The sequence below is a fragment of the Chelonoidis abingdonii genome, chromosome 1 (genome assembly GCF_003597395.2).
Source record: "Chelonoidis abingdonii isolate Lonesome George chromosome 1, CheloAbing_2.0, whole genome shotgun sequence".
Lineage (NCBI taxonomy): Eukaryota > Metazoa > Chordata > Testudines > Testudinidae > Chelonoidis > Chelonoidis abingdonii.
This window is the reverse complement of record NC_133769.1, coordinates 178937956-178959282: the sequence shown is the minus strand read 5'-3', so window position 1 is coordinate 178959282 and position 21327 is coordinate 178937956. Positions and strand designations below refer to the sequence as shown.

At 42.9% G+C, this 21327-nt stretch overlaps 1 protein-coding gene across 1 annotated transcript in view; it reads right to left on the bottom strand.

Moving 5' to 3' along the window:
• Positions 1-21327, bottom strand: part of PTGFRN (prostaglandin F2 receptor inhibitor) — a 64169-nt gene that overhangs the window by 6687 nt on the left and 36155 nt on the right. The window contains exons 7-8 of the mRNA XM_075063582.1: positions 11676-11783; positions 3326-3631 (exon numbers count right to left, since the gene is read on the bottom strand). Of these exons, the coding sequence (XP_074919683.1) occupies positions 3326-3631; positions 11676-11783 (414 nt within the window). The remainder of the gene's footprint in view (positions 1-3325; positions 3632-11675; positions 11784-21327) is intronic.

Here is a 21327-nt window from a genome sequence, read left to right as displayed (position 1 = left end):
GTGCACTGTGGGATACCGCCCGGAGGCCAATAATGTCGATTTCCGTCCACACTAACCATAATCCGAACTGTTAATATCGAATTTAGCGCTACTCCTCTCGTCGAGGTGGAGTACAGAAATCGATTTAAAGAGCCCTTTATATTGACATAAAGGGCGTTGTAGTGTGGACGGGTACAGCGTTAAATCGATTTAACGCTCTTTAAATCGATTTAAACGCGTAGTGTAGACCAGGCCTATGATACATCTGTCTGTTTTATCTGTACCTGCTGCCACTGCGGCCTTGAAGGGTGCCCCCTCTACACCCATCCCCGGATGAGGAAGAGAAAGAAGAGGACTAAGGAGGACATGTTCACCAAGATAATGAAAGTCAGTAGTGCATCAGACAGTGAACAGAGTGCCAGGAGGGTGAGCACAGCAGACAGCCCGAAGAAGGAATGAACGGGGAGGAGAAAGACACAGGAGTACCAGCAGGAAAAGGAGAGGAAGATGCACCAGGACATAATGCAGTTTCTCAGGCAGCAAACACAAATGTTGCAGACTCTTGTTGATCTACAGCTCCAACAGTCGCAGACTCACCTCCCCTTACTGTCAATGGAGACTTCAACTTCAGCAGCTCCCTACATTCCATTTTGCATCAGGGGCCACATCCCTATCCTCCCACACCAAGGGACAGTAAGGAAAACCATAGCTTCACATACACTGACCTGTGAGAGCCAGCGCTGGTGCATGTTTGGCAGAAATGGACTGGCATGGACGTGAATGTTTTCCACCATTCTAATTTTAAAGTTCTGTTCTATTAATTTACAATTACAATTTTGCACTATCTTGGTTTTTCTTTGCACATCAATGTTTGGCACTGGTTTGGGTATGCAATACACTTTTATTTTTTGGACATAAATTTATCTTTACTACTTCATCACATTCTGCGGTATGTCTGTGCTTTGAGTGCCACTAGATTACTCACAAGAGATCAGAGCCACAGAATTCATAGATTAAGTGAAAAACCCAGTGTAATAATTATACATGCACAGTTAGCATCACACAATTCACTAGTTTGTTAAAGGATGAACATAAATGTCCACCAAGCACTACACAATTCTTGACAGCCGCCAGAAGGTCAGGGCCAGGAAGAGCACAGCTACTACACCACACTGCTATGGCTGATGGTTAAAATGCTCTTTCAAAGCATCCCTCAGCTACACAGCTCCACACTGAGCTCTTCTAACGGTGCTTGTGTCTGGCTGTTCAAAGTCAGCCAACAGCTGCTCCACCTCCATCCTACATTCCAGCAGCAACTTTTCCTTCTTTGCCTCGTAGATATTATGTGGAGCACAGAGGAAGCTATAACAATTGAGATGTTTTTCTCACAGAGCTCTAATCTAGTGAGTAAACACCACCGACATCCCTTCCATCTGCCAAAAGCACATTCAGCTGTCATTCTGCACCTGCTGAGCCAGTAATTGAATCTTTCCTTGGGGCTGTCAAAGTGGACAGTGTACGGCTTCATAAGCCAGGGGAGCAAAGGGTAGGCGGTGTCCCCCAAGATCACTACTGGCATTTCAGCATTGCCAAATAGTAATCCACCTATCTGGAAAAAGTGTCCCTGCTGCAGATTTCTGAACAACCCTGTGTTCTTAAAGATGGAAGCACCATGTATGTTCCCAGACCAGCCCAAATTGATCGCAGTGAAGCATCTCTGGTGATCCACCAACGCTTGCATAACCATACAAAAGTAGCCAAGAAGGGCTGGGGCCAAAATAGGGATATGCATACCATAGCTCTCGAAACCCACAGCTGAAAATCCATCCATGTTGTTCTGCATATTGCCCAGAGTCACAGTCCTGTGTACCAGGACACAGTTAATGGTCCTACACACTTGCATGAAAGCAGCCCCTCACTGTGGATTTTCCAATTCCCAAATTATTTCCCACTAACTAGCAACAACTTGGCATTGCAAGTTTCCACAGTGCTATCATCACTCACTTCTCAACCATCAATACAGCTCTGATTCTGATGCCCCTGCATTGGACTGCAGGTGCAAGCTTGGAATGTAGCCTTTCCCACCTGAAAGTTCTGCAGCCACCACTCATCATTCCAAACCTTCGTTACGATGTGATCCCACTAGTCAGTGCTCAGCTTTCAGGCCCAGAAGCAGCACTCCACTGGCTGCAGCTGCTCTCTGAATGCCACCAACAACCTTGAATTTTTTTTTTATTTTTTTTTTTGCTGTGTTCCCTAGTAATCTGTCCTTGAAGAAATCATCACATCCCCTGTTGTTGTGGTACTTCCTGCAGCTCTGCAAATACTGGAACGCTGTTCTCCGGGTTTGTAATGTTCAGGACAATAGTACACATCTGTGCAGGCTCCATGCTTCTGTCAGAGATGGTGGACACTGACAAGTGTGGGTTTGTAGGGTTTTTTAAAAAAGGCACAAAAACGTTACAGGATAGAAATGGCATTATGGGATGACAAAGTCGCCTGAGGGGAACCTGACCCCTTGCTCCCCCTTCCCCGTGATTAGTGTGTGTGTTGCAAAAATTTCCCAAAGGGTATTGCACCAGAGGGCAGCGCATGGTGCACTGGGATACCTACCCATGGTGCATTGAATTTTACATTGACACAAGCTCTCCTAGTGTGTACATGCAGCACCAACACACGCAGTCATGTTTGCACAAGTGATGTACTAACTGCGGTGGCTTTACACTGACAGAACTTGCATTTACCAAAGTCTGTAACATAGATATGGCTTAATATTTCCCTTGTGTGGTCAGCATCAGGGTTAGTTTACAATGTAAATCATGTTGAGAGTCTTGATTAAAAGATGCAACAGACGTGCAAAGTATCAGGTCACTCAATGGATTGGGAAAGGGGAAAGCTTTGCTTTTGTAAGCACGATACACTGCTGGGCACATTGTATGATCAGGAATTAAAAGTTTAACATGTAATGGCAAATGCAAAGTTTAACTGCGGATAGAACTAGCACTTTTCATATTTAGAGGCAATTGCAGAGTACTTAAAAAGCTTTTCTAGTTCTATGTTAGTACACATGAGGCCAATAGCATTACGTGTGTTTTTATCATCAATATGGAGCAAAGCATCATCACTGTTGATTCCTGAGCCCCAGCGTCCCCACTGGCAGAATACAGACAGGCTATGAAGTATCCTGCACAGTCCCCTTCTGCAGAAAGGAGGAAGCTACAACGCAGGGGCCTCCAATGTGCGGAGGTGGGGGTAGAATGGGGAATAGCTGGTACCTGAGGGCTCCAACAAGGATGTGGCAAGTATATTCCCCAGTCTCAACAAGGAAAGTCTCTAAAATCCTTACCATCCACTTTCACAGATATGAATATGGGCTTGGACTTAATCTCCGGTTCCCGCTGCCAGACACCTGTGGCTGATCGTACCCAAGGGGTTACTGAGCAGTAATGGTTGCCGAAATCCTGGTCCTCCGAGCCATGCACCCGCAGCCGGAACTCCATGGGGCTGATCCTCTCCAGGCTGACATCGCTGCTCCAGTTCCTCCTGGGCTGGGTCACGATCCCTTTCCGATCCAAGGAAGCCAGCAAGACAGGGGCTCTGTCCAGTGCAAAGGAATGCACAGCAAACCAGGAGACATCGAAGGACATATCATCTGAATTTAAAGAAACAGAATTTGGCAAGGACAGCAAGCTCTGAAGGATATTTACAGTGTCACTTAGTCAGCAAACAGGCGCAGTCTGGTGTCTCTGAACATAAAGGAGCACTATACCCAAATGACTCAAAATACAGCATAGTTTTTTTTTCCTGGTACATTCTGCTCTTTGACGACTCAGCTTTCCAGCACAAACAGGGTAAATCACATAAGGACTACAGTGCAGGTGGTATCATGAACATATGAACTCTGAGGCAGTTAACCTCATTTCTGAATTGACCAGACTCACAAGGAAGACGATGATTGCAGGAAACTCTAAGTAGGCTGGGATCAATATTTGGCATCAATCCTTGGAATTCTATCTAATTATGACAGGGAGGTTATGGGAGTCGTGGGCACTTGTAAAACAGAGGGAGCAGAAAGGGAAGAGTCAGGGCTAGGACACTTAGTGGGGTGGTTGGAGCTTTTTTTCAGGGATGGTAGCAAGGGATTTTTAGGTCCTGGGAAGGGCTGTCAGTGGGACCATAGGAAGGGTAGTAAACGGTTACTGCAGGGGAACAGAACAGATGGAAGAGTCACAGTGGGGTGCTCTAGTAGAGGGCAGCACATGAGTGTTTAGCAGCTGAAGAGGAATGGGATTAAGGTATTGTCAAAACACAGGTTTAGCAACTAGGGGAGAGTGGGTAAATCGTGCAGGTACTTGTGGGGAGAGTAAGTGTGCCATGAAGTTGGACTGGGGTACAATGGTAGGAAGGCTATGGATAGCTGGGTGAGGGACAGGGTTACTTACTGGGGGCAGCAGCAGATCTATTTTTGTCTTTTTCCTGCTATTTTAGGCTGAAATCTCAAATTTAATTTCATAGGTGAGTCTTTGCTAAGCAAGCCTAGAAGCTGGATAAGACATTTGTAACTCCCACATGGTTAAGCTAAAGCACAAGGGCTGAAGAGCAGAATGCTGGAAGTTTGCTAGTGGGTAATAGTTTCCAAACAATGTCCTTGAGCTCGTCTAGTCCCTCGTGCTTGCAAAGAAGTCTCTCCTCTAAAAAGACAAAGCTCCCAGCTGTAGTTAGTAAAAAGGCAGACCTCCAGATACTACAGTGATGAGCATGCTAGAATTGCTCATAAAACACACACAATGACATCACTAAATATTTGCCTTCACATCCTGCCAATGAAACAGCCCACCGTTCTGCCAAAGTCTTACTTTAGTTATGCGTCAGAAGGGACTATGCCCTGCACACATGGCACTTGCAAGGAGATAATCTACCAAGTGTCTTGGTAGTGACTGCCTCCTCTATGACTGGTTGACAGGCAGTCAGAGTCCATCAGTACCACCGTCCCTTTCCGTGCTCATACAAGATCATATTGATCCATTTAGCAGATCTGCACTTTTAACCCTATTAGGCTGGCAGCTGAGGATGCAGTTTAATCACTGCAACATCCTCTATGTTAAAGCCCCAGTGCAGTGCACAGCAGGTTAGAAAACCAGCATGGATGCTATTACATAGAAGTAATATACAGAAAGCTACTAAAAAAGAGAGCGTAAAAAACTATGACTTAACACAAACTTGTCTAAAGCTCCTGCTAAAGATGGATCCCATCTAACAGCAATAAGGAGATATTCTCATAATCTGTGTGTCAGGATGATAGGGGTGGGATGGACCATTCTCTACCTGACCTATCCACAATGTCAGGAAGATAAGCAGGAGGGCCTTAACACTATTTCCTTGATCAGGGACTTTATCCTGAGGTCTGCCAGCCTGGCCACATTGTAGTCAATGGGCTCTAGATAATACACAGCAGACAGATAATACTGTTCTTAACTAAATAATCAGTAGGCCACCCTGTCAAAGGAAATCTGTGTTGAGCAATTCTTACCGCACAAGTGCCTCAGATGGAGTAGTAGGTAGCATGGCTTTATGTGTAATGAGGATGCAGCCTTAGACATAATTCTGCTGCTTCTATACATTATCCGCATCTCTTATTCCCCTACACATTAAGCACAGAGATGGGCCAAAATTGAAGCCCACGTCCTTATGAATTTTGGATACAGATCAGTGGTGGAAAAAGGAGATACTGAATATGAATTTGTTGAATTCCCATATCCAAGCCAGTCTGTACAATTTTGGATCCACATCAGATCTAAAACTGGAAAGGGTCCATGTTTTCCATTTCTGAGTAAGGTCCAACCAAAACATCACTAACATTTTGCAGGATATCAGCACCACCATTCCTGATTTGAGCTTCAATCTCAATACCTAGCCCTATCCTACACTTGCAAGGGGTATCTATAGTTAGCAGGTGTCACATCTATGTATGCACATGGAGTTGTAGCCATGATGGTTCCAGGAGATTAGAAAGACAAGGTCGGTGAGGTAATATCTTTTATTGGACCAAATTCTGCTGGTGAGAGAGACAAGTGATCGAGCTTACACAGAGCACTTCTTCATGTTTCAGGAAGGACCTGAAGAAAAGCTCTGTGTAAAATAAAAGATATTATCTCACCTACCTTGTCTCTTTAATAGCTACGTATTGCATTTCAAATCCTGTTACTTATTCCCATATTGGAGGGGATAATTCTGTTTGTAAAATGATTAATTGACCTGGAAGTACCCATAAGCAGGATTGAAATATGAAGCAGGAGCAGATAAACGCTATGGAATAAAATGTCCTATTTTCATGTACAATGTCTTCTGTAATGAAAAGACGGAAAGACAGCAGATAGGGGCACACTATATAGCAAGAGACACTGGCATTCCCAAATAGTCCATTCACCCAGTAAGTTCTGCAACAATGGCCAATATCAGAAGATGCCACAGAACCCCCATAAAAGTACCTGGTGTATTCTGCAGTTCTGGAGAAGGGAAACATTACCCAGTTCCACCTGGGGATCAGTTAATGCCTGAAGCACATTTGTTGACAGATAGTCCATGGAGATCACCTGTACTTTCTGTAACTGCAGAGGCTACTTTTAGTTACTCAGGGTGACATCCTGGCCCACCTGAAGTCAAGGGGGAAAAAATCTCCTTTGTTTCAATAGGGCCAGGATTTCATCCTCTGTCTTGCCTGCTCCCTTCACCACCACCAGTGTCCCTCATTCTGTACCTGAACCGACCACTTCTAGGAGAAGAGTTCCATCTCCATAGTCCAGTCAGTTCTCGACTTCTGTGGAGACTGCGAAAAAAGGGGCCTGTTAGTGCTGAATGTGGTAGCGGGCACCAGTCCATAAGAAGCCAGACTGAGAACCATCCACTCATTCCAAAGATCATTAAGACAGCCATTAGCTTTTTTGTCTCCACCAAGCTGGATTGAGTTTGAAACTGTGACCCGAGGTAAGAGGTCCACACATCCTGACTACACCCAATCTCTGAAGAAATACATTACTCATAAATTCCTCTTACTTCCGCATACTGTACATCAGACAAGCTCGATCCAGTTATAGTAAGAACACTTGGACATTCTCCAGGATACATGACATCAAAGATAACACAGCTTTGACCCATTGCCTCCTCCAAGTCCCCAGTCACACACGATTATACTTGCAGAATAAAATTTTAACAAATAAGTCTTTTTAACATCTCAGGCAAATTCATACCTTTGAAGAATTGTTTTCTGTTTAAAACTATACTGTTAATTTGAGGTTCTCTTTTTTCTTCATACAGAGATAATGAGTTGAAAGTTACAAGATCTTGCTATCATTTTGAGAATGTCAGATCTAGCTTTTTGTAGTTACACCGTGGCATAATAGTATTATGCCAACATATCTTATTAATCAGTATACACAGTGCACAATTAGTGACTCAGTACCAACACACTCAAGAGAATCACAGGGAGAGTTTGTCTGCCTGAAAGATTTCCTCGTTACTATATCCCTTGAAGCGGCTGTGTGCCAAAATCATTTGCTTTATTCCTGAGTTTTGTGTGATTTTTCACATTACAAAATAATGGGAAATTTAGCAACAGCAGGACATGAATTGGTGTTCTCTAAAGATTAGTAGCAAATATGTCCAGCTGCTCCCAGGATCTGATCAATTAAACAGCATATTTAAATATTTGGTTATACACTGGCATCCCCAAAAGCAAGAAAATCTTTCCTCCATCCCCACGTCAGTTGTTCATACTAAGAATAAATTTTAACCAGGGAACAAAAAAAAGTCTTAATTTTTGGATCACTGGAACAGATCACTGTCACCACAAATTCACTGCCTTTCTTCCCTGCCCCTACCATACAGTCTTATGTTAGTCGATATCAGGCACCAGGAAAAGAGAGGCTAAATGCACCCTGGGATATTATGAAGGAGAAATATAATATCCCAGTGACAAATCCAGGAGGCTGATGATCCCTTTGGGTCATGAAACTCTCAAGTCCTCTCTACAGACAGACTAATGTGGTGGTGTCCTGCTTTCTCCCTCCAGGCTGGCTAGAATCATCAACATGTCAGGCACATCGTTATGCATATTTCAATTTGACACACAGGACTAAGCTGTCTGGGTTTTAGCTACTTTCCTGGCCACTCAGTCCTCAGGGCAGTGAATCCTATTCCCACCCCAGCCACTGCACATTACACACTTCCACTCGACAGAACAGAGCTCTTTTAGCCTCTTGCAATTGTGCTGAATCACAATTTTGAAACCCCTTTTTGTTTACTAAATTTATATGAGGTTGAAGAGGGCTTCCTAGAGAGCTGAGAGTACCACTTCAAGATAGGTAAAGAAGCTGGCTTTGTTAATTTGCCAGGGCACTCACTGGGTCTGTCTGGAGCACATAAAACTACTTTTTCAAAGAAAGGCACCGTAATACTCTCAAGTACCTGAGAATACAGGCCTATGAAGAGGTCATTTGGGAGACGTTATCTGTTAGAATAAGAATTTTTACAGAACTAATAGAAGAGACTCTGCCCTAGAGGCACCAGAGGCACTACCTTACTCAAAGAAGTAAAATATATTTTTCCCCATTCAAATTCAGTGCACCAATTACAGCTGTTAAACTAATAAACTGGCTCTCCCAGATGAAGAATCTGTAAGGGACAGATGTTCCAGTGTGTCCCAACCCTCCACAATGCACACTCCAGGAGGGGGCTCAAAGCAGCAGCAGCAGCACTTCTTTGAATAGGGTTGCAGCCAGAGCAGAGCACTGAGGGACACATCCAAAAGTGCCTTCAATGAAGGATAAATGTTCAGCTAGCTAAGACAAGTTACATTGCCCCACCTAAGTCTGACCTAGAACCAGTAGCATTATAAGTACTCATTGATCCTGGGTGTAACAAAAGGAAGATAGGCTGACAGATAAAGAGAAGGACACTGTCTTCTCTAAAGCACAGCAAATATTTCAAAATCTTCCTATAAGTACTTTGCATAGATGGCTATGAAAATTGAGTGTGTAAATAGATCACCCCAGATGTTTCCCTTCCTTACTCCATGAAATATAAACATCTATTAGAATTGCACATTTGTGAAGGAGAGCTATAAAGCTCAGATAAAAATAGTTCAGCATAAATCTAGGCGTAACGCCGCAACAACATGTCTGCCACCTGTAAAAAGAAAAAAAAAAAGAAAAAAAAGAAAAAAAAAGCTCCTCTCAAATCCACTGGCTCTTCTGTGTTCATGAGATAACCTAAAATGAACAATTCTGGAATGCCAGAGACCAAAACAGCAAGTATTTAATATGGAGACTTGACTTCTATGATTTCCAGAAGATACAGGTTGGGCCAGGAGTGGTGCTTTCTCTGTGTGCAAGTTAAGCTGACAGTTGGAAGAGCAGTGATGTCTGCTCTGCTTTCACTTAACTTCCCACACCCTGGGGGGCAGAGGGAGACCTGTAATACATTGTTCCAGTTATCTCAAAAGACTCAGAAATCCTACCAGCCTCAGTCAACCCAGAAAGTACATCAACTCTTCTATATGTATTCAATTGGTGCAAGCTTTCCCCAGCATTGTGGGTCAGTTCCAATTCGAGAGGAGTTTCCATGGTCTGTTCATTTCCTTGACATCTCTGCTAAGACTGGGTTATTAATTCCAACTGTGAATTAAATTTTGCAATATGGAGAGTTGTCTCACTAAATATAGTCCAGGCCACCAACAGGTCAAAAAGATATCAGACTCCCATCCACAGGTCCAGCAGAGGGCTGGTGAGGTGCCAAGCATGCCTGAAGGGCCCAGATGTGGCTTCTCCAGGAGGACACAAATGGGACTGGTCTGAACCCCAAATCTTGTTAAACAATGTTTGCACAGACCACTGGACACCTGTCACAATTCCACACTTAGTCATTCCCTGCTGTGCACATCCACTGTACAACCTGAATACAGGTCAGTTTCCCAGCTGCTACAGACCTAAGAATCTGCAGAAACAGATCTGCCAAGCACAATGAGACAATTCCCAGAAGCAGAATCGATTACAACGATCTTCAGTGCTATGATAATGGAAACTCTTCACTGACTGCTCCAGATGACAGGGACATTTCTAATTCTCAGCACTATCAATGCTTTCAATAATCATCTCAACTCCAGTGAGACTGCACCATTCACACCTTGGCCATAGGGACTGGCAGTTCCCTGGAGAGGTCACCTTTCCAGTGTAAAACTCTGTTCTCTATCATCCTTCCACCCTTTGTCCGGATACTTCCAATCTCTCATTTGCCACATACCCCCAGATCAGTCATATAATAAACCTCACTACAATATACACCGAATGGCCTCCGTGTTGGAAATCTCAGAGGCATCATGAAAATGAGCCATGGAGACTAAACTGTCTGCTGATTCCTAAAGGGGTCTTCTGTAAAGCACACTAAGGGCAGATTGGGGCACAAAAAGAACACAATTATATTGCTGCAGACCACGCCCATTCTCCAGGGTTATCAATCTTGTTGACACTGAAGTTTACTCAACTTTCTCCCCACCAACCAATTCAAATAAGACACTCAAACCAGGTTTCCACCATTGCCACTACAGTCTTCACTCATTTTCACAGGCAGCACAGAGCAGTAACTTAGCAGACTACTACTGCACTGCATTTGCCTCTATATTCATATATACCTGGCTAGCCTGGAACTTTATATGGTGGTGAGTCTTGAGTAACTCTTGCTATGTCATGTTCTAACCTTCTGTACTAAAAAGCGATTTATTTATTCTTTTTTGGAGAAGCATCATGCTTCCAGAGGTCGTAAGTGTCACATGTATTAATTTACATAACAAATAGGGACAAATTGAAGAGAATATAAACCAAGCTAAACCTTCATCCAAAACTCTCATCAAGCCTAAGTTTTTTGTTTGTTTTTGAGCTTTTTGAGCTCTCAAAGCACAAATATATCATTTAAAGCTATTTCACGGTATTTTTACCCCAAATCAGGATCAGCCATGCTAGTGTCAAGCAGACATCTGAACTTTTGGTGCTTCTCTGAATCTCACAGCCTTTTAAGGTTTGCATTCAGTGTGCAACCTGCCATGTTAGCAATGAACAGAGTGCAACATTTCTTCTTGATATTTCATACAAAAGCTCTTGAATCTAGAAGCAGGCTCATTACTAACGAGATCAGCAATGAGAAAGGATTGTTAGCATCTTGGCTAAATTTTAAAATGGTAAAAAACAAGATATAAAGTAAGTTTAGTGTTGGGAAACAGTGCTAAGCTGACACGTGGAGATTTAATGGCTACCCACAGAAGATACACAGCTTTTTCCCACACTCAATCTCATTCCTAACTAAGGGTGACTGACCCACGGCGCATTCAATCTTTGGTTCTTTGCTGAGACTGCCAGTGATGGGGACTGTTAGTGTGAACAGTAATGGAGATTTGTGATGAGGACCCCTCTTCATTAGGATATGAAATAAGAACCTACTAGTTTGTTTTATATATACACAACACGTAACTTTTTGGCCTGTATCTTCTATATCCTCCATTTCTTTGACTAGTAATATGGGGCTTTGTGTTTGTTCTTGATTTTTAGACCTATTCGAATAGTGTCCCAATTGCCAGTGTTGTACAGTACAGTGAAGGTAACTGAGTTATTTCCAAAAAAACAAAAATGAAATACAGTTCAGTGGGGTACCTGGCTCAAGTGCCGCTCTGTCGATGGTGACAATGCAGAGCAGATCTGCCAGCTCGCCCTGGTAAACCGTCGGGTTGTCCGAATGCATTGAGACGTTAAACACAGGACCTAAAAGATAGCAGTTTAATTCCATTATTCATTCAAGGTTCCTTCTATGTGTTACCCAAAAGCTTTTAACCAGTGCTTAAAACAATCTACATTAGTTTGTGAAGCACTCTGATGTCAGATGACTATTATATTGCCTCTGCTCCCAGAGTGAAGATTTATGGAGCCACTCACATATTCTTTAGGACACTGATTTGCTGCTGGAAAGTACCAATCACCAGCTCTGAAGTCCTCTACTGATTCATAGAACAGGCACAGTATGGCAGCAGGAGTCTACCCCACACTGTCCTCTGCCAATGTGCCTCCCACTTGCCCTGGAGGAGGCCCCTGTGAGCATCTTTCACCTGTTCAGGCTTGAACACACACACACGCCCCCGCTTTGACTGCAGAGCCACTGTTGTGTGTGATGTGGACATATCTATTAGGAGCTGAACAAATCCAACTCACCTCTTAAAACATGAAACCTTTATTATATGGCCACAATTCCGTATGATTTTTATATGGGTCCTGGCTTTATCACATACAACTTCTTCTATGAGCCTCGGCAAGTCAAAACATCTGTGTCTGAACTCCTCCAGCTGTACAACGGTGATATGGATATACGCTCACAGGGGTGTGGTGAGATGCTCAGCTACTATGGTGATGTGCACCACAGAAAAGCCTTTAGGATCAAGAAACCCACTTTTGACCAGTACCAAATCCGTGGTGCAAAATTAATGACAGAGTGATGGTACTTCTCATATGTTTACATGGTTAGAACTGTACCTCTTTTGAAGGCAGAAGACTGAAGGACAGATATCTGAATATCCCATAATATGAGTCCTCCACTAAAATAAGGGTTCACCTACCAGAGGTGAGAAACTAGACAGCACTGCCTATGGTTGTCTCCATCATTCTGTGGTCTAGGCCCTACTTTAATTGCAATAATCCTCATAACTCTTGCAGAGTCCTGTCACGCTTCTGATGGGAAACTTCCTAGGAAAATCCAGGTTTCTGTAGGAAGCTGTACTAGCGACTGAGTAGATTGTACTTGTTCTTCATGTTACTACTGAACCAATGCTCTGGAAGTGTAACCTTTCGGTTGAGATATTGAAGACCACAGAGGGCTGACTATTTGTGGTCCACAGAGATTACAGAGCACTTTTCACAAGAGCCAAAATTCCAATTAAGAGGAAGCAATTACTTTGTGGCTTCCTAAATTTGCCCTATGATCTCAAATGGGCATAATTTTCTTTACTTTGTTAAACTGTAGTGCAACATTCTTGTGTGCAGTTAAATCTCCCATTCCCCCCACTACCACCCCAAAATGGCTGCATTTTGGCAGTGATGAAGCAACGTCTACTCATGCAAGTTTATAAAACCACCGTCACATGAAAGGCATTATATAAAAGTGTAAGATGTCCCTGAAAACATGGAGATAAATGAACAACAGAGAAGACTTAGAAGTTGTATGAACTATTGGTTGAGACTTGAAGAGTCTGCTAGAACATATTTATATTTAAGAGTAACATAGAACATTTAAGAGACCGAGAATTTTATGAAGTTCAGATGCTATTGTGATGGGTGCCTTATAAATGCATTATAATAATACACACACATTTTAAAAGTTAACATGTTGAGCCCCCCGCCCCCGCAAGGAAAGGGGAAGGAATATTAGCACGACCACTTCCTCAGACTCTGTCCAAGATCTTCCTATGAAAATTCAAATTGTTTCCAAGGATAGCCAGCAATCTCATTGCCATTAAAGGTGCTGTTATAATGTTTATCCTTCAAATAAAGCAAATTAAGCTCTTTCTTGTTAGTATTCAGTGAGCTGTGTGACTAGAAATTAAAGATGCTAACACACTTGTTACAAAGTCAATGTTAACCATCACGTTCAGGACAGCATCCCTTCATTTGATTTTATTTAGATTTATAAAAGAAACATCAACGTCTCAGTGCATGATTGCGCCATGTTTGCTTGCAGTACCACTGCTCCCCCGAGTCTAATGTGCTGCAGCATAGACTGAATTTGAATGGCACCATAATCACTGTATCCTGTATTATATGCACTCCATTTTACAGTTAGTGACTGCAGTGATTCAGCAACAGTAAGTGAACTCTCACTTCAGGTCAGGAGAGAATCACTGCATTCCCACAGATCCTGCCACTTTGTTGGTAGGGAGAAGAGAATCAAGCTTGGGTTCCTATACATACTTCCCTAGAGACCACTGACAGACAGAGTGAGAGAAGAACTGTCTGATCCTTGTCAATGTCACTTTACCTTGCTGAGTGTTTCAAAAGCGTAGCCTCAATACTGTGTGTGTGTGTAGGCAGAAGGGAGAGTTATCAACGCAGAATATCACATATTCTGACCTGTAGTTTCTGCAGGTCACATCTCTATATTAAAAGATGAAGTCATTTGCGATCTACTCCATTTTACAGACATTGATTGCAGCCATCAAGGCCCCAGCAAGTTGCCAGTGCAGCTTCTCAGCTGGGCAGAATCTGAGCATCCTTTACCATAAAAGATCTTAAAAGCAGAAATCAAAGTGCTTAGGTCATTATCAGATCAAATGTTTTCATCCTCATAAAAGAGAATTTCTGCTTTCAGACCATCAGTTGCATCTCCCTGCTTGTCACCAGCATGCCCAAGTTTCTAGGGCAATACTGATGCAACAAATAGGGCAGCTGCTTCCCTATGTCCATCATTTAATGATCACACTTCCCCTGGGTAAACCATAGTAACCAGTGGGAAATCATTAGTTCCCTTCCAGAGTACACAACTCCAGCAAATCATCTCTACACTGGGGAAAATTGTCCCTGAAGCACAAAGAAAGTTAGGAGGAGGGAAGAATGTCATCATCATTCGAGGGGAGCATTTTCCCAGTGAGGCACCATCCCACTTTTCACACCAATGTCCCTGACCTCTGGCCTGAAGAGACCACCTTCAGAGATCAGCTCATGGCTCATCCAATTCTTTGTCCCTCTGCAGAAGTTGCAAGTATCTGAGGACAATCAATGCTCATGGTTATGATTGTTTGTGATGTGGGCACTTAACCAGGAATTGGACTGAGATAACCAACTCTATGTCATGCAGGCCACTGAAACACCATCAGAAAGTAACAAGCTTTGGTTGCTATCCACCTGGGCAGGATTTGTACTAGTGACCTAGCTGTGAAGTGCTCCATAACTCACTAAAAGTCCCCTGCAGCCACCAAGTCCCCATTCCTTTAAAAAAAAAAAAAAGGAAGCTGAAAGTAATCTTTATTTTCAGAGTGCTATTGCCTTGAGCTAATAGGAAGAGATGAGCAGGAATGATCAGTGAATCACTCCCACAGAAAAACAATGCTGTGATCTGTCAGCTAAAGCGTACATAGCAAAAAATCCGCTAGCTGGGCATTTTCTTTCTGAGGGCTCTAAGAAAAGCATCTTGGCAAGCACTGGCATCAGTGCAACAGCATGCAGCTTTCAGGCATGCCTCTTAGCACAGGGCACCCAAGTTAAACGAGCAACAGTAAAGACTTCTGGGACACTGGTGAAAATCAGGTTGGTTTTACCTCACGCACGTAGCTGCATCTTAACCCTGTTGCCTGTACTTAATAGTTTAAAATATGGACAGTCACTATTACAAACTACAAACAGAAAGTTCAGTTACAGTACAGACCATCACATGACTTGTTTTATAAATCTCACTGAGACCTAAATCAAGCCAAGTTTGAAAATATTATTCGGTAGGGTTAAAGTCTGGAACATTTAAAGCTGAATGACCTCAACTTTGGAAAAATCAAGGTCTAAGCCAATTTAGCTTTGACTCAAGCTAAGAAATCCAATGAAAAAGTTTGAACATAAACTTTTCAGACAAGCATTCTTAGAGGAAAACTGGTTCCCAGTTTTGAAATTAAGTTGACATTTTGTAAATCTCGTTGAAACTTAAAAATCAAACCAAGATCGAACTCAGACACTAAACTGTGGTACGTAATCAGGTAATAAGAAATACCTGCTTTTATTCTACTATATTATGGTTGTAAAGGTTAAAAAGTTGTTATATTAAAACACTATAAACACGACGACAAAGTTAAAATAGATCTTTCAACCACAGCTCTTCATTTCTTCATTTTTGAAAGACTGATTACTCAAGTCCAACAGTATACCACCTTGATTTTGGGAGTGGGGGGTTAGGGAGGAATGAGGTTAAGCATAATTTAAAAAACAACCAACAGTAAAAGTTGCTAATTCCTTCTGAATGCCACTGCTGGTTAACTCTCCTGGCCAAAATACTGGGAGAGAGAGTTTAGTTCAATCCAAAAGTAGAGAACATCTCTGTGCCTAGCAGTTTGAAGTGACTTAGCTTCAGACTTTTAAAAAAGCTACGGCAATTTCTTCTGAGGATTCACTGAAAAAAGCTAACGGTTCAAACTACATCAAGTTTGGTTTATTCCTTAGAGCTCAAAGACATCTACACAAGAAGCGGCTTGAACAAAACTGGCTTAGTTGATTGAGTTATACTTGCACAAAATCTCTGAGTTTAAAGATTGCATGAATCTTGAAAAATAAAAGGAAAACAGAGAATTTAAAATAAAAACAGCTGAATTGATAGCAATCGATCTTTCTAGATTGCTGGATCAAGACCAAGTAAAGCGCAGAAAATAAATGTTTCAGAAAGTTAGAAGTAATGGGAAAAAGGATTTCTAACGGAAGGTGGCAACCTTAACTTCTGGCCTTCTATACTGCATTTTAGACTGTGTTCTCAAAGCACTATACAAAAATCAAATTTAGTTTCATGTAGACAACTATTATTCCTATTTTATAGATGGGAAAAGTGGGGGACAGAGAAGTTAAGTAACTTGCCCAAGATAACTGTGGCTCAGAATCAGAAGCACAAACAAGGAATTCTGTCACATACTCTCTTCCTCAACAGCCAGGCAGCAATCATTGTAGTGTGCCTTTTCTCCTTGAAATCAGGCAGTGCCATAAACCATGCAAGGAAAAACTGATGCAATCTGCAAATTCTCTCTATTCAAAAGTATTACTCATAACTGCCCTGGCACTAAGCCATCCACTACTGCACTGAAGAGACCATAATCTGCCCTTCTCCAAGTAATAAACTCCTCTCAACCTCCCCCGCTGCCTTTATTCTTTCTACAGAGATTTCTCTAACCAGCACCATCCCAAATTTCATAATAGTTATTACTGGAAAGAACCCTCTGTACTTATCTGTGGTTTACATTTCCAATTACAAATTGATGAGGGGAAAAAACGATGACGACTAAACATATTTCTACCCACTAATAAAGAGTAGAAAATACAGGGATTTCTTGCCACGGAGTTTCTGCTGTATTGCTCTTCATTCACTTCCTTGATTAAGACAAATATATTTCATTGAGTGAGTGAGTGATGCAGAAAGAGAAGGAAAGGGAGAAGTCAGATCTCTGGGTTAGCAGAGGGCAGAGTTTTATTTTAATCACAAGTTTAACAACAAATACGCAGCTCACATTTCAACAGTTCTTGGTTTATCTTTGCTCCTTCCAAAACAAGTGATAAAACATTGCTGTGTAATGAGCTCATTCACAGATGTAATCCAGAGTTGAAGATTACACCAAGAAGCTTCTTAAATTCCCTTTTGTTTCTGACTCTCAACAGCTTTCACCCTTCGCTGGGGTTTCTCTGGAGGCAGCCAGCAGAATGAAGCCAAGCTCGATTCTTATCTCTCTCTTCTTATTTTACAGAAGCACATTATAACCATCACCATCAAATCACTTCTATGGACCAGAAATACTGTATTGGATCTCTGTGTAACCATGCAGGGCCGATGCAACCCATTAGGCAACCTAGGCGGTCGCCTAGGGCGCTAGCATTTGGGGGGTGGCATTTCGTGTCCTTCAGAGGCAACTGGATCTTCGGCCACCCCAATCATCGTTGGCATTTAGGCGGAGGGACCTGGAGCGAGGTGAGGGCCGCCTGCAGCAAGTAAGGGGGGGGCACAGCACACAGGGGAACTGCTCCTGCCCCAGCTCACCTCTGCTCCACCTCCTCCCCTGAGCACGCCGCCCCGCCCTGCTTCTCCCACCTCCCAGACTTGCGGCACCAAACAGCTGATTGGCGCCGCAAGCCTGAGAGGTGGGAGAAGTGGAGCGGCGACAGCGTGCGCGGGGACAAGGCGGAGCAGAGGTGAGCTGGGGTGATGTGCTGCTGCATGGCTCCCCGGGGCGAGCGCCTCAGGGCTGGGGGGAGCTACCACGGGGTGGAGGGCACCTTAGGGCAGAGAGATGCCACAGGGCTCGGGGAGGGAGGGGCCCAAGGTGGAAGTTTCTCCTAGGGCGCGAACCATCCTTGCACCCGCCCTGTAACCATGCTGTGGGAGAAGCCACTCTAAATACTATGTGGGGGATGATGGCAAAGAATTTAACCCTATGGGATAAGCCATCTGAATTGCAAGGTGACTGGGTGCCTCTGCGCACACAAGTAGGAAGCTTTTCATATCAAGGTCACTGACTCAACTGTGGCCCAGCTAGGAAGAAGGATGAACCCATTACTATCTGATGGCTGTACAATGACCTGGGTGAAATGAATGTTTTCGTCCCAGTCTGAGGCCTAGCCAATAGGGGTCCACATCCCAAAAACCACACCTGCAGTTAAGTGCTAATTAGATCTTTGTTACCCTGCTCAGCAAGGGGATGGAAAAGGCTATGGGAAAGTGAACACTCCTCTCTTTCAGTGATGATCCCCCGTGAGTGCAGTGAAAAAAAGACATATTGTGGAATAAGAAGTTGGTACTGCTCGGAATCTTAGTAGTCGCCAGTCTCCAGGATTGTTGATTTAGCACCTTTCAGTTTCCAAACAGACCTTTGCCCTCAAAGGACTCAGAGAATTTCTCCAAGTGGGCTAACAACAGATCCTTTAGGTTAATGAGAATTGGGGCACTGGTCTAGCAAGGGTGTTTCACTGTATGAAGGGGCAGCTCTAATATCATCTAGCACGCACGGTTTATACCCTGAGGTGAAAAGTATTCAACATGTTACAAGTAGTTCTAATTATTAAGAAGCCTGGTCCGAAGGAAGGCTAGGAAGAATCATGAGCTTTGGGTTGGAGGAGTGTGCCCTATGAACGGGACTACCTTGTGAGGAGTTTAAAGAATTAAATAGATACACAGTTTGGCCAGATTAAGAGAGGACACATGTACACACATCTGAAGAGTGCAGGTACTAAGGAGGGAGAAGAACTGCCTTGGGTTGTGCCAGGAGATGTCACTACGAGTAATGGCATGAAATTAAGAGAAGGAGATTTCAGACTGGATATCAAGAGATATTTGCCAACAAGTGAGAACTATTAGACCGCAGAATAATCTCCCAAAGGAAACGACAGTTCTTCCATTTCAGGATACTTTTCAAAGTAGACTAAAAAAAGAGAATTGAAGAATCACTGGAAATCTTTAAATCAAGACTGGATGTTTTTCTAGAAGATATGCTTTAATTCAACCACATCTATTGGAGTTGCAACAAGAATTAAAACAAGTCCTGTGGCAGGTTATGCAGGAGGTTAAACTAGATGATCACAATGGTCCTTTCTGGCCATAAAAATCTATGAAGTTATCCACTAGGGAACAATCCCCAATCGACTCAGGTTTTGGGAGTACATAGATTAAACCTAGTAGTTCCCCTCTGCTTCTCTCCCACATACTTCTAATTTATGTGATTCTGAAATTTAGATTTATCACATCTTTCAATTAACGGAATTTCAAGTAGGTTTTTCCTTTAAGTTTCAGACTATGGATTTACTGCAGTAAATTCATCTTTATTCAGCACTGAGCAAAGAAACAAGGTGGCATCTGCCTGCAGCCAGCAAGTTGTGCCACCACTGGAAAGAATCTGGAGGGAGACATTTTCCCACAGATATTAATGGAAAAACTTTTCATAACAATGCCACATTTCAAGATTATTATTGGTGGGAAATACTGGAATTCGTGTGTGCAGTCTCCAGCTTGTATATAAAAATCTTACAGGCCTCCTGCAGTTCAAACAGATCACATTTCACAAGGTGTATGTGCATAAAAAAAGCTTTCCTTGAAACACAGCCAAGCTCAAACAAAACAGATCTGGGAGGAAGCCAGAATAGAGGAAAGGACTTCCAATCCAACAAGTCCCCTAGCTCCGAACAGCAATCAGTAAAGACACAGGATATTCCTACAACCACTAAAAGCTTTCATGTAACAGTCATTAACAACTTCCTTTGCCGAGAGAGTTTCTCTATTTTCTTATTTATTCTCCATCCCTGCACTTTACCCCAAAGCGTGGACTCAGGATACTGTCATAGTTTGAGCTTGTCAAATTGGAGACTGGAACACTACAGTTGTTAATTGTTTAGATAAGTAACCTGATTTTAAAACGAGCAGCAGCAGTTAAAATGCCTTGCTGGTCAGCAGTGACTGTTCTAAACGGTCAGGAATTCCAGAGTGTGAAGCAGTGCTATTACCAAGCAGAAGATGGAAGCATCGTTCGGAGCAAGTCAGAGTTCACCCCCATCAGGCCTCCCTTCAGTTCAGGATTTACTGCATAGTGGCAGTTTCTAGCTTTTTCAATCCTTCACGGACTTGTTCCAGCCTATGTCAAGGACCTCCTCTCACTACTCCCCACCCATTGGCTTTTGCTCCCTTCACACAGTCTTCATGAGTGCCTTCCCCTCTGCAGAGTCTGCTATGTAGACTAGCCTACCTTATGTTTCACCTCTTAACTTTGACCTCGATCAAGTCAAACTCTGCACACAGGTGATGGAACTAGGAGTTCTGCCGCACCCCCTGGCGTGAAGTGGTTTCCATTATATACAAGGTTTACAGTTTGGTTCAATGGCTCTCCACACCTCCACTATACAAATTGTTCCAGCCCCCCTGACACTGTGCCCATTTTCCCATAGTAAAACAGGGATACCACCTCCTGTCTGACATGAAAGAGATATAAGGGTAAACTTATTTGCATAAGCACCTTCACTGTTACTGGGCATCTTCTGTCTGAGCCTGGTGAGCAATCTTCAAATCTTAGTCAAAACATTTCTCCTTAAACTATGCTTTTAAATTTCTCCCTACCTTTGCTATTCATCTGTGTAACTATTACTTCAATCCACAATGTATCCTGAATTTAAGTTGTATTTTAATCCATCTTCTACGTAAGCCCAACCATAGACATTCATTCCCCCTAGAAAGCTAGGTGTGTTGTATCTGCCTGTAATCATTCCTCTAAATTTGACTCTCCTGTCTGAATCCAAGAACAGAACAAAAAGGCACAGGGGACAGGAATGGGGCTAGAGGAAGGGAGGTGTGGTATGCACTCTCATGTGTGCCCCTGATCCTAACAATAAGCAGGAAGTTATTTTTTGGTTTGGCATGTATGCCAACGTCCCTTCTAATTGAGCTTCAGGAGTTCTTTTTTCTCCAGAGTTGCTTCAGTCTGGCAACACCAGCATTTCCCATCCAAACTGTATAAAGACAGTTCAAGACAAGGTCCCAAATAAATAACCTGCAGACAAATAGGATTTTAAAACATCAGCTAATCACTCAAACTGAGGCAGCCGGTCG